Source organism: Macaca fascicularis, chromosome 2, assembly GCF_037993035.2.
Source record: "Macaca fascicularis isolate 582-1 chromosome 2, T2T-MFA8v1.1".
In the NCBI taxonomy this organism is placed as follows: domain Eukaryota; kingdom Metazoa; phylum Chordata; class Mammalia; order Primates; family Cercopithecidae; genus Macaca; species Macaca fascicularis.
In genome coordinates, this window is record NC_088376.1 from 154,099,148 (window position 1) to 154,112,353 (window position 13,206).

Below are 13,206 nucleotides of genomic sequence, written 5' to 3' on the forward strand. Positions count from 1 at the left end.
AATGGCAGGAACCCGGGAGATGGAGCTTGCAGTAAGCTGAGATCGTGCCACTGCGCTGCAGCCTGGGCAACAGAGCTAGACTCTGTCTCAAAAAAAAAAAAAAAAAAAGGAGGTGAGGTTCCTCTCGGTGTCCTTACAGAAGTCATTGCTTTGCTCATGTTATCAAACAAGGGCTGGGATGGTCACCATTTGCAGTTAGCTGTAGGGGACGTGATGTCCTTTTTTTGCATTTACTGGTTCCTTGTTGAGACCTCAGTAGGCTCCAAGCTGCCCCAGGTGCCACACGGGGAGATGAAACAGGAGTGCAGGTCATCGGGCACGCAGGGAGGGCGGCCTCAGTGGGGACAAAGGCTGTAGTGGTCAGAGCTCTGTTCCAGGGCCTGGCCCACCCATCTGCTGCTAGTGAAGGCTGCTGAGCCCCAGGGGGCCCCTTGGCCTGGCCTGGCTGCTGGTTTGAGTCCTGTAGCTTCTTGCCCAAACTCTGACTTTCCAGAGTCACCCCAGAAGCACCTCTCTCCTGTCCTGCCTCACCTTCCAGAACATCCAAATTGAAACTGTGCTTCCTGCTGAGTTCTTTGAGGTGCTCTCGTCCTCCCAGAATGGGTTGTACCATCACGTCAGGGCACTAAAGAGGGGACAGACGGCCATTGACGTGGCCCTCACCTCTGTGGTGGACCAGGCAAGTTGGTGTCTCCCCTGCGTTGGCTTATGAAGCCCCCCTCTGTAGGCAGAAATGTCAGCCCAGGAGGGCCATGAGTCCCAGGGAGTTGGGTCACCAGCGTCCCTTTGCCTGTTTGGGCTACTTGCATCCTGGGTTCTTTTTTCCCTTGTCTTTAAGAAGCCTACCAGCCTTAGGGAGCAAAGCTCTGATGATTGGAAAATTGGCCTTGGTGTTCCCATTTTCCTATCCCGCACAGGAGACCTCCTGGCCTGGAAGGGGCCACAGGCCGTAACAGGAAGAAACGCCCATGCACCGACAGTGACTCCTGCCAGAGTCAGCCTCCTCAGCTCTGGAGGTTGGGCAGGCTGCTTTAGCTCTCAGGCCTCAGTTTCCCCATCTGTAAAGTGGGAGAGAGACGACATTCATCCTGCCAGGGTGCCCTGAGGATTCAGTCAGGCAGCACTTCCAGGAGTGGCTGTAGCAGAGCCATGGAAAGCCATCCCCGTGGAGAACGAGAGAGTGGCAGGGTGTCTGGAACCTTCTTCTCCACTCTCCCACAAAATCCACCTTTGTGGCCTGATCCCCAGGGAGGGATGGGGGTCTGGTGACTGGGAAAGACTGCTGACGACATGGTTGTCATGATGACGTATGGCACTCTCACCCCTTGTAGGATGGAGGGGTCCACACACTATGGGTGCCTGTGTGGAACCAGCAGGAGGTGGCAATTCACATCCCCATCACCCTGTATCCCAGCATCTTGACGTTTCCATGGCAACCAAAGACAAGTACCCATCAGTACGCAATAAAGGTACGTGAGACCCCCACTTCTGGGTGCATTCCTTTTGTATTTTCATAGGATTGTGGCTTTTTGTCCATTCTACTTTTTTTTTTTTCTTTTGAGACAGAGTCTTGTTTTGTCACCCAGGCTGGAGTGCAGTGGCGCAGTCTCAGCTCACTGCAACCTCTGCCTACCGTGTTCAGGTGATTCTCCTGCCTCAGCCTCTCGAGTAGCTGGGACTACAGGTGCACACCACCATGCCCAGCTAATTTTTGCATTTTTAGCAGAGATATGGTTTCACCATGTTGGCCAGGCTGGTCTTGAACTCCTGACCTCAAGTGATCCTCCTACCATGGCCTCCAGAAGTGCTGGCATGAGCCACCACGTCCAGCCTCATTCTGTTACTTTTAACATTACTCTCTAGTGGCCTACTTTAAATCACAGTCTTTATGATTTCTGTTGTTTCTTGAGGTTTCCATCATAGCAATGCATTTTTTGTAATCAGGAAAAGCCCAACAAAAACCAATAGTGAAAAAATAGAGAAAAGAAAATACAATAAATTCTGGAATACAGATTTGAATTTCATTAACATTTATTTTTCTAAAAGTTGTGTTTTGAAAGCTATATATATCTGTATATAGATATAGATATATGCCCTTAGAGAAAACATTCAAATTCAAGGCATAAGTATCTCCAACCCCATCACATGGGACGTGTCACTGCTTTGACCCTCCTGCTTGCACATGGCATTAGCCTGCAGGACTCGCCTCAGATGGGGTTTGAGTCCTCATGGTCAGTGCAGGGCACGGCACATCAGGCCTGCTGTCCCCTGGTGTAGTGACTGGTGTCCTGTCTGTGCACTGGCACCGGCTCCCTTGCCCACTCAGGTGTGTCACCATCCTGGCCCCTTGGGTTCTGGTGTTGCTTCCTATGGTCTGGGAGCAGAGGTGTGGTCGCTGACCTCCCAGCAGATGATGAGTGGGCACGGGTGTATGCTGGGAGCTTGTGTCTGGTCAGGGAGGCAGCGCCCTGCAGCTGGCTCTGTGGTCAGGGGTTCTTCCCACTGCAGCCTGAGCTCTGGTAGGTGCCACCAGATTCTGGGGCCTCTGTCATGGGCCTGTGTGTTTGTGTGCATCAGTCTCAAGGTCCCCAGAATATGAGGGTGGAAACGAGACAGGACAGAGAGGGCAAAGGCAGGGAGAGCCTCCAGCGAGACCCTAGCTGACGCCACGTTTTTCCCTGAAGTTGGCATCGACTTTGTGTGTGAGTGAGGAAGTGGCCACAGGTGTTTTTGAGGATGTGAGAATGGGTGTGTTTGAATGTGTCTGTGTGTGAATGTGTAAGAAAGTGGGTATGTGTAGAGCTGTGTGGGTATGTGAGGATGTGTTTGAGTATGAATGGCTAGGTCAGTGTGCATTGGCTCATGTGTGTGTGAGCACCTATGTTTGAGGGTGTGTCCATGGTCAAGTGTGAGCTTGGGTGAGTGCATGTGAACTGGTGAGTGGGAATGGTGAGTGGGTGAATGTGAGGGTAAATGTGTCAAGTGTGTGTGAATGGGTGAACCTGTGCGAATGTGAGCGTGTGTGTACATGTGCAAGTGGCTATGTAAATCAGCATGTGTGTGTGAGGGGAGTGAGTGGGAGCATGTGAATGTGTGTGTGAACCTGTGGGTGTGAAGGGTATGTGACGGTGAGCTTATGAGTGTGAAGGGCACATGCCTGTGTGAACGTGTGTGTGAGCATGTGAATGGGTGGATGATGTGTCTGAGTAGGTGAATGTGTATGAATCTGTGAGTGTGAATGGTGTGTGAATGGGTGAGCATGTGGGTGTGAGGGGTAAACTGTGTGACCATTTTGTGAGCACATGAATGAGAGGATGACAGGTGTGAGTAGGTGAATGTGTGAACCTGTGGGTGTGAATGGTATGTGTGAGGGTAAATGTGTAGATATGAGTGTATGTGCATATATGTGTGAATGGATGGGTAGATATGTGTATGAATGTGAACTGTGTGAATGGTGTGTGAGCATGTGAGTGGGAGGGTAAATTGTGTGTGAATAGGTGAGGTGTGCATGTGAACTGTAAGTGTAAATGGTGTGAGCGTGTCTGAGCATGTGACTGTGAGTAGATGTACATGTGTGAAGTGTGCATGTGAATGGTGAGCATGTGTAAGGGTAAATGTGTCTGTGGGTGTGAACTGTGGGTGTGAATGGTGTGTGTCTGGAGGCCCAGAATCAGACTGTCAAGCTGGATCATTCAGACTCCACACATCTAGCCCTTTTATACAAACTGGGAGACTGAGGCTGGGCAGTGGTGGTGGGGAAGGAATCACACCCAGGGTTTGAAGGACAGCCCGGGTCACAGCTCAGCCAGGAGGAGCTCCTAACCCCTGTCCTCCCTCCCATCCGCTGCTGCCGCAGGTGTGTCTGTGTTGGGAGCGTGCTGCGTTCACCCCGCCTTGGTGCAGCTACAAGCATGACAGCCCCCACCCTGCACTTAGCTCACAGCCCACAACTCAATGGACACACTAGATGGCAGGTGCTGTGAGCCAGGCAGGGAGGGTGCTCTGATAGGAGCACCTGAGGAGGGGTCTAGGAAGGCTGGCCAGGGCAGGAGCCAGCCATGGGGCCACCCCAGCAAGCCCCAGGTCATGAAAGCCCTCTGGGTATGTGTGGGCAGCAAAAAAGGCTGTGAGGCTGAGCACTGAGTGGGGGAGCTGCGGTCAGAGCCTTGGTAGAGGCTAGTGGCAAAGGTGTTGGGAGACTTTACCCTATGTCTGGTGAGAAGCCACTGGAGACCTTTTGGCAGAGCCAGGACCCACTACTCAGACTTCTGTGCTGGGGCTGTGTGGAGAGAACAGGAGGCCGGCGGGAAAGGGTAGAGAGGGTGGGGGCTCGGTGGCTGTGGGACCAGTTCTGGGGTAAACAGGCAGGAAGCCATGGGTTGGATGAGAGAGTAGGGAAATCAGGGAGCAGTTCCTGTCTCTGGGCAGAATCACTGGCAAAAGTTTGGGAGGAGCGGGGTCTGTGTTGGCCACACCCAGACTCCAGGTGAGAGCGGCAGGAGGAGCGGGATGCTGGGGTCTGCATGGGAGAGAGGCCGACCTCGGGCTAGAGAAATGAACTGCATCATCAGGGTACTGGTGGTGTTTGCAGCCCCAGGACTGAACAATCCCCGAAACAGGGAGGAGGGAGAGAGCCCAGCAGCCATAGAGCCCCTTCTGGATTCCGTCCCCAGAAACCCCACTGCTCACGAGCCAGAGCCTCCTCCAGACTGGCCAGGCCCAGGGAAGGGCGCGACTCAGGTGCTGGGTACATGGTCTTGCCCTGGTCTCTGCTAGGCCCTGGCCACTTCCAGAAGCTCCTTTTCTTTTATTTGGCCATTTTTTTTTGGTTGAGGATCTGGGACCTTCCCCACCTATGGTTTCCTTGGAGGGGTAATGCAGGAAGGGTGACCAGGAGCATGGGGGGTAAGAGACACCCTGAAGGCTGCAAGACCCCAGCCTGAGTCTTGGTCTCCTTCTGGCTAACCCCCTCCTCAGGCCTCAGTTGCCTCCACCATATCATGAGGGCAGGTGAAGATCCCACTTAGTCCCTGCCAGCTCCCCAAGTCTAGAATCAGTCTTCTGAGCCCTGGGCCACAGGCAGTCTCCCTCTTGACAAAAGCAGCCCTCCCCTCACAGGCTGAGGAGCTGGCCCCCAGGCCACGTGCCCACTGACGCTGGCATGGGGTCTGAGCTGCATCCTTCATTTCCTGCCCCTGGGACTGGACAGCACTGCCCTGCCCGCAGGGCTCCAGTCCTGTGCTGACTGCTTCTCCCCTGCAGTCCCAGCCAGGTGCCCCAGGGCATGGTGGCCAGGAGCCTGGCCACTCTCCTCAGTCCCCCAGACGGCAGCTCCACTTTGTGAGTGGCTGTACTGGCTGTGGTGCCCAGTCCTTCTCTCTCGCATCTCCTCTCCTCAGATTTCATGAAGGAGGCTACACCTGGGTCCTGCCTTCCTCCCTGACCCTGTCCCTCGGTCTCCACTAGAGCATCCTCCCTTCCCCCAGCATGGATGACCCAGGAGTGTCCCTGGCCCAGCCTGTGGCTGCAGCCAGCTCCAGAGTGGCATGTCCAGCAAACTCCTCTCCCCGTAGTGGCTGCACAAGAGGCCGAGCGATGGCCCTGTCACCCATGGCTGGGACTCCTTCAAGGGTATCACTTCTCCTCACCCTTTGACTTTTCAGAAGACCTAAGCTCAAGCCCCTTGTATTAGTCCATTCTCACAAAGCTATAAAGAACTACATGAGACTGGGTAATTTATAAAGAAAAGAGGTTTAATTGGCTCACGGTTCTGCAGGCTGTACAGCAAGCACGGGGCATCTACTTCTTGGGAAGCCTCAAGGAGCTTTTACTCATGGTGAAAGGTGAAGTGGAGCAGGTGTCCTGCATGGCAGGGGCAGGACCAAGAGAAGTTCAGGGGAGGTGCAACATGCTTTCAAACAACCAGATCTCATGATAGCTCACTATCATGAGGACAGCACCAAGGGGATGGTGCTAAACCATTAGAATCCACCCCCATGATCTGATCACCTCCTATCAAGACCCACCTCCAACACTGAGGATTAAAATGGAACCTAAAATTTGGGTGGGAACACAGATCCAAACCATATTACCCTCTCTGGCATGGCTGGGCTGCCTCCCCTCCACCTGGTTCCAGGGTCAGCTCTTTTGGGTTTCCTGCTCCCATCCCATCTCTGTACACTGCGGTCACTCCAGCTGTGGCCGCCATGTTCCTCTCTCCAGAGTCCCTTCTGCACATCCTCAGAGGGCTCCTGGTCCTGAGCACCCTGATCAGTGGGTCCAGTACACACAGCTGGCTGCTCCTCTCATGTCCTCCATGCAGCCAGCCTGGCCTGGAAACAGCTGTTCAGTCTGCGCAGGCTCAGCTGGGTGGTGCTGTCAGAAACTCGTCCCCATTCTGTGTCAGGAAATTCACATGGGCCTTCCTCAAGCAGGTGGAGGCCTCAGTCTCTCAATGTTGTTCTGTGCCCTGGAGACAGTCCACTCAGCCAGTCCTTCCTGGGAAAGGAGCCCATCCTCCTCCGCAGGGACCTAGCTGCAATCTCTCTTCTCACTTTTCTCAGGGTACCCAGTGCTCCGGAGGGCAAAGGCTGTTCCCGGTTCCATGCCCCTGCCAGCCTCCCGGCAAAGAAACTCATCCAGGCTCACCGTTTCCTCCTAGACACAATTTCTTCCTCTCTAGGGCTTATTCCCTCGTCAGGGTGACAAAATGGGGTGTGTGTGTGTGAAAGGGGTGAGCTGGAGAAGAAGGGAGGCGCTGCCAGCCCTCACTCAGAGAGGCCTGCTTGGGTCCAAGGCCACAAATGCACCCACCCACCCCCTTTTCAGGGCCTGTTGCTCTGTCCACCTGTAAATGTGCCTATCCCTCACTCTGGGAACCCCAATTCGCCAGCGTCCTGTTCCCCCTCACCCCTCCATCGCTTTTCTATGCTGGGCCTCCGGAGACTGTTTCCTGCCTGCATCCCTGCCACCCCCCAGCCCCAACCCCACTCCTGTGCCCTACACATCACCTACCCCCAAAGAGATCCCCTCTCCTACCCGAGCATCTTACTCTGGTCTCAGCTTCCCCAAGTGGAGGCTGCACTGGCTTCGACAAAAACTGTCCTGTGCCTCCTCTGCACCCCCAATACGGGAATCAGCAGAGATCGAGCCGCCAGGCTTGCACAAGCCCCCCGGGGAGGGTGGGGCCCCGGACCCGGGACCCTCTCCAGGACATGGTCTCCTTTGCTGTGTTGCCGCCATCATTTCCCTGTGCACGGGAGAGGGGGAGGGGTGCGCCCAGGAACTAAGAGCTAATCTCTTCCCCATCCTCTCACAGGTACGCCTCTGGGGGTCATAACCTCACCCCCGCCCACCCTGTCCCACCCTGAGGTCCCCATTTGGCTTTGGGAGGACCGGCGGCAACTACTTGTGGATCACAAAATGAGGCCATGGGAACATCAGCGGCAACGGGGTAGGGGGAGAGGCGAGGCAGTGTCCCCAGAGAGGCCCTGCTGTCGTCCTCCATTTCCCGGGTTGTGCCTAGGCCCCCAGAGGCACAACCAGACCCCAGGGTGCAGCTGGAGAGTGCCTCCCATCCGCCATCCGCTTTGGAAGGGGCGGAAAACCCCCGAGGATGTCCTAGCGCAGTTCACGTTGCCCCAGCCGACCACGTGAGGGCGCGCCCTGTGTTAGTTTGGACAAATTAAAGCTCCTCTTGCGGGCAGGCCTGGAGCCCCCGGGGCCGGACCAGGGCTCGGGTGCCCGTGGCCTTCTCTGGGCTGCCGGCTGCCAAGCTCCCGGCCGTGGGGCTTCCCCTGGGGCCCGCGCTATTGGCCTCCAAACGAAGTGCCCCCCTCCTCTCGCGCTCCCGCAGCCTAGGGTGCACCTCTCCGTTCGCCTTTGCTGAGCCCTTCCAGGACGCAAGCCGCCTCTCCACTGCGCCAGGAGCTCAAGCCCCGTCCGAGGCGCCCCGCTGTGGGCGCCGCGGCGCTGGTGAGGCGCGATCCGAGAAGCCAGCGGCCCAAGAAGGGGCTCCAAGAAGCACAAGTTGGCGCTGGCCCCGGACCAGGCTGTTGTTGTTCTCAACGTGGTCCGCCATGAAGCTATAAAAAGCCGAGAGAGGCGCCCTCCCGCCAGAGCGCAGCGCGCACGCCCAGCGAGTTCCAGAGGAGCCAGTGGAAGCTGCGGCGGTGTCTCGCGTTCGGCGGGATTTCTCTTCGCTCGAATTCGGCCTAGGTCTGCGTCCCCAGCTCCAACCGCCGGCTCGGACTCGGTCTCTGACCCCAACTCGGTCCCCTAGCCCGGCCCCGGGCCCCCCAACCCTCGCTCCGGCCCGGCCCGGCCCCCACCCCAGCCCTGCCGCCCGGCCCCAGGCCCGGCCGCGGCCGCTCCCGCCTGGAGCCGCCGCGCGCCCCCAGCCCCCCTGCACCCCCTCGGCCCCTCGCCTTCCTCTTCCCGGCGCGGCCCCCCGGCTTCCGCGCACCGCCCGCCACCAACCCGCTTGCTACCATGTCTGTGGAGCTCGAGGAGGCCCTGCCGGTGACGACCGCGGAGGGGATGGCCAAGAAGGTGACCAAGGCTGGCGGCTCGGCGGCGTTGTCCCCATCTAAGAAGAGGAAGAACAGCAAGAAGAAGAATCAGCCGGGCAAGTACAGCCAGCTGGTGGTGGAGACCATCCGCAGGCTGGGCGAACGCAACGGCTCGTCGCTAGCCAAGATCTACACCGAGGCCAAGAAGGTTCCGTGGTTCGATCAGCAGAACGGGCGCACCTACCTCAAGTACTCGATCAAGGCGCTCGTGCAGAACGACACGCTTCTACAGGTGAAGGGCACCGGCGCTAACGGTTCCTTCAAGCTCAACCGCAAGAAGCTGGAGGGCGGCGGGGAGCGGCGCGGAGCCCCGGCGGCCGCCACCGCCCCGGCGCCCACCGCGCACAAAGCGAAGAAGGCGGCTCCAGGCGCGGCCGGCTCCCGTCGCGCGGACAAGAAGCCCGCCAGGGGCCAGAAGCCGGAGCAACGCTCGCACAAGAAGGGCGCTGCCGCCAAGAAGGACAAAGGCGGCAAGACCAAGAAGACGGCGGCCGCCGGGGGCAAGAAGGTGAAGAAGGCGGCCAAGCCCAGCGTCCCCAAAGTGCCCAAGGGCCGCAAGTGAGCGTGCCGGCTGGTCAGAGCGGCCGGCGTGGGCTTTTCAATGTTTTTGTTTTTCTACCCCAAGTGACGTAGATTTTGTACGGCTCGCCCTGGCCGGGGCCGCGGGGCCTGGTCTGAGCCTCAGGGAGGGGCCCCGGGTCCTCTCTGTCTTTCCCCTCCCCCAACGATGTAGCGTTTTTTGTTGTTTGCTTTAGGTTTTTGAAACAGCCCTGGCGACGCCTCCATTGGCTCTCGGCCTTGGCAACGGTCGTCGTCATGGTTACTGGCCCCTAGGCGCTGGTGGCCGAGGCCGCGCCTGCCCACCAGGCGGGGGCCGCTGGTTGGCCGGGCCCAGGCGCGCGGGGACGCGGAGGCCGCGCATCCCTTCCCGGCTCCCCACCCTCCCTGCCTTTGGGTGCGCGACAAACAATCGCTTAGGGCTCAGGGCTGCGCGGCGCTTCCCTTCATTCCATGGGCCTATTTTTGGGCACAATAAAGCGTTTAAACCTTTCAGCCTCTCGTTTAATCTGAGTGGAATAGAGATGGGCGCTTTCGGCAGGCAAGGTTGGAGGGCGGGCCCTTCGGGTCCGTATACCCCAGATATGTTGGCCATTTTAAGCCTGGATGGAGCCAGGGGCCTTCAGCAAGAGGTGGGAATTGCTGGCCTGGGACGAACAAAGTACCTGGGGCAGGGAGATAGACAGGTTCGGTCCTTTAGGAGGGATGGGTGTGTCTGCCCGCACAGGGGGGTACATCAGCCATTGCCAAGGTGGGTGGGGGAATTAATGGGTTTTCAGGGTTAATGGTCAGGGCCCTTGCCAGGGACCTCAGCTTGGTCTCCAGAGAGGTAGGTCTTACAAAGTTAACACCAGCCTGGCCTGTAAGCTTAGTCATTCTGATTCCAGCGAGAGTTAGAGATTGTGACCTGGACGAGGTGTGGTGGCCAGAGTGGAGTTGCCGACCACAACTCAAACTGTGGTCTCAGAAGGGTGTTAGCTCTCCCTGAGCCTACTGGTTAAGCTGGAGCGCAAACGGGACCCAAAGGATTGCTGGGAAAATTAGTAGAAGCAGAAGGATCCCCAGCCCTGGGACACTCTGGTGTCCAGCATATGGGATAGTTGTCTGTCCAGTTGGGCAATAGGCCAAAGTCTATTCTGACAGATGTCCCTAAAAATGGACAACTGCAAAACAGGCCCCCAAGGGCAGTGGGAAATGGGGGAAGGTTCTAAAACAGTGGGTATACAGTCATACCAGTGTGAGTGACCCTGGGCTGGGGTTAGGTGAGAATGCAGGAGAGCTCATTTTACCCCCTATGTTTTACCCCTGTGTAAAAGATTGCAGAAACTACAGGTGGGGGCAGGACCTCCTGGCTGTAGACTGGAGGGGAGGGAGCATTGCTGGAGAGGAGCCCAGGACTGCTGCTACCCTTGATCTGGGCCTGGCAGACCTCTCTGGCGCCTGGGTGAGTTGCCACTCCATTCCATCTGCAAATCTTCATAACCCACTGGGGCCTCCTCCCTGCTGCTTCCTGCTTCACTGAACTGCAGAGCCAGGTGCCAGTGAGAGTCTTACCTGCCCTGTCCTGGGCCAAGCGCTGCAGACAGCAGTAGGCAAAACCAGTCCAGGTGCCTGCCCTGCCCAAGCTCCCTGGCTAGTGTGGAGACAGTGAATGATGAGGGCAGAGGTACCATCATCAAGACACAGACGGCTGTCGCTGGGGTCTGGGGGTCTGGGGCTCCTGTGGGCACCTAGGAGGCAGGTAGGCCTAGGCTGGCAGCTCCACCCCTGCTGCCAGCTCATGTCCTGGTTGTCCAAATCTGAATCTCTGGAGCTGGGCCTGGGAATCAGCCTTCTGACCAGCTTCCCAGGTGGTTCTGGGATTCAGAGGGCTGGGAAGGGCTGCAGCAGGGGGCCATGGGCACCAAGGCCACCAAGGCCTCAGACATCTGTCCTCTGTGGACACTGCTCCTTCCTGCCTGCCTGTTAAGTGCTCCATGAACAGAGTTTCATCCCTTCCTAAACCTCCCTCTCTAACTAAGTCCTCCACCTTGCTGACCATCTGTCCTTTGAGGACATCCCATCATGTCCAAGTGCCAGCCCAGGCCTGTCCCATACTCCTTGCAGGGCCAGCCAATAGGCCACCAGCAGCAAGGGTCCAGAAGAGGCCTTGGCACACCCAGGATGCTAAAGAGATGGTGCTGCTGGCCAGCTAAATCCAGTGCCCCAAAGTGCGTTTTGGGCTGTCCTTATTCCTCATTGCCTTTCCGTATTTCTCACCAAAAGCTACCCTTTGCTGTTCACACCACCTGCCTCCACTAGTGGCCGCCTCCTCTGGTGCTGCCTCCCACCCCTGCCACCTTTCACCCTCTCTTCATTCCTTGGCATGGGCCCCAGCCTGCTGTCTTCTCCACCCTGAGGCTTGCACCCTGTAGGAGCACTTAAGCACCCAGTAGACCAGCCCTCAGTGAGACAAGCCATCCACTTTGCTGATAATATTGTGAGTTTCCCTTGGGGACCCAGCCCCAGGGTGGTCACATGACTGAAGACCTGGCCAATAAGTGTTCAATCAGTTGTTCACTTGGCCACAGTGATTAGGCCCGAAGTGGGTTCTTGATCCAGTGGGTTCAATGCAAGTCAATCCTGGGACTTCCGCTGGAACTGCTGAGAAACAGGTGCTCTTTCACTGGGATCACTAAATGTTAGGGATGTGGGCCAGCGTTGCCAGTAACTATCTTTGTCAACATATAGGGAGAGCTCCCCTGAATAAAGAGCCAAGATAGAGAAAATTGGAGCCAGGAAATGGACAGATGCTTAATGACATTAATGGAGCTTCTGGATCAAGCCATGCCTAAAGCTTGGATAGCCCTGACTATCCTGTGAGCCTATACATTGCTTTTTGCATACATTAGTTTGACTGGGGTTTCTGTTGCTTGCATCCTGGTCTCTCACTCAAAGGAATGACTCACCTAACCCTCCCCACAAGCCCATCCTGGACCTTGTCATCCTTTCAAATTGCTCTTCCTCTGAACCACCCTTCTAGTGTCCCATTCTCTGCCCACAGGCCCCTCCCCTCCCTTTTTCCCAGCTTGCTCAGTTGGCCCCTTCAGCTGGGCGGCTTTCTGACTTTATGGGACCTGTGCTACTGTGGGGTTCACAGAGTAGGTCCCATATTCCTGAGAGGTGCCCTAAGTTGATGCCACATGACCACAACCAAGCACACCTGAGTACTCACTGTGTCTGGTACTCTGAGGACTCACAGGCCTGATCTCAACCTCAAAACAACCCCAATCTTGAAAAAGGGTGTTCAAGAGCCAAATTTACTGATGCAGTTGCTGAGACTCTGGGAGGCCACACAGCCAGGTCAAGATTCAAACCTGCTCTATGTGGCTCCAAAGCCTGTATTTTTCTGCCCTGATGCTTAGCTCCTACAGTGGGCTGGGGAGTCCAGGATCCACCATTTATTTACTGTGTCTCCTGTACTTGGCTTCAAGACGCCTCAATTCCAGTTGAACATTGAAGGCACTTGACACTGTGAGGCTAAGGAAGAAAGGGCTTTCTAGAGGAGGTGACCCTGGTACAGCAAGGAGGTAAAGGGCGTATGTGCAAAACAGCCCAGGCTTGAGCTCTCCTCTGTAGCCCAGTGCGGATTAGTATTAGGCGGGCAGGTAGGAGCAGGCCCCTGCTAGAGGCTCCCATAGTTGACCTATCTCCACTAGGATCTTTGGGTCTGGGGCAAGATTGTTCTCCCCAAGTCTGTTTCCTCATATATAAATGGTGCTAAGAAAGACTTTAAAATCACTCATCTGCTAACTAGGCAGAGTCTGATCACACTATCTCTGGTCAAGACCTCTAGCCTCTGCACCCCCAATCCCTTGAATCCTCCTGGGGTTAGCATTCTACCTGTCACCAGGGCTACTCTGCTTTCGATGTTGCCTCCTCCCTGTGAGCCTCCTCAACATCTCACCTCTGCCTTCTGGGTCCCCCAGTCTGCCTTCTCCCTGGCCCCAGGACAGCTCTGCAGACACTGCAAAGGCCCCATCCCAGGGTGTGTAGCCTTGGTGACTGGTAGAAGGGGATCTTCAGTCAATGTCCCTAG

At 56.6% G+C, this 13,206-nt stretch overlaps 1 protein-coding gene and 1 long non-coding RNA gene across 2 annotated transcripts; one reads left to right on the top strand and one right to left on the bottom strand.

The window, feature by feature from the left end:
* Nucleotides 1-5,732: 5,732 nt before the first annotated feature.
* Nucleotides 5,733-6,233, bottom strand: LOC135969381 (uncharacterized). The gene is made up of 2 exons (XR_010584607.2): nucleotides 6,093-6,233; nucleotides 5,733-5,862 (listed from the first exon to the last, which is right to left on the bottom strand). It is a non-coding gene; the product is annotated as an uncharacterized lncRNA (long non-coding RNA).
* A 1,883-nt stretch (nucleotides 6,234-8,116) lies between these two features.
* On the top strand, nucleotides 8,117-9,623 carry H1-10 (H1.10 linker histone). Its single transcript, XM_045385655.2, has one exon. It carries the CDS (start codon nucleotides 8,491-8,493, stop codon nucleotides 9,130-9,132), a length of 642 nt encoding a protein of 213 aa, XP_045241590.1. The 5' UTR covers nucleotides 8,117-8,490; the 3' UTR covers nucleotides 9,133-9,623.
* Nucleotides 9,624-13,206: the final 3,583 nt, after the last annotated feature.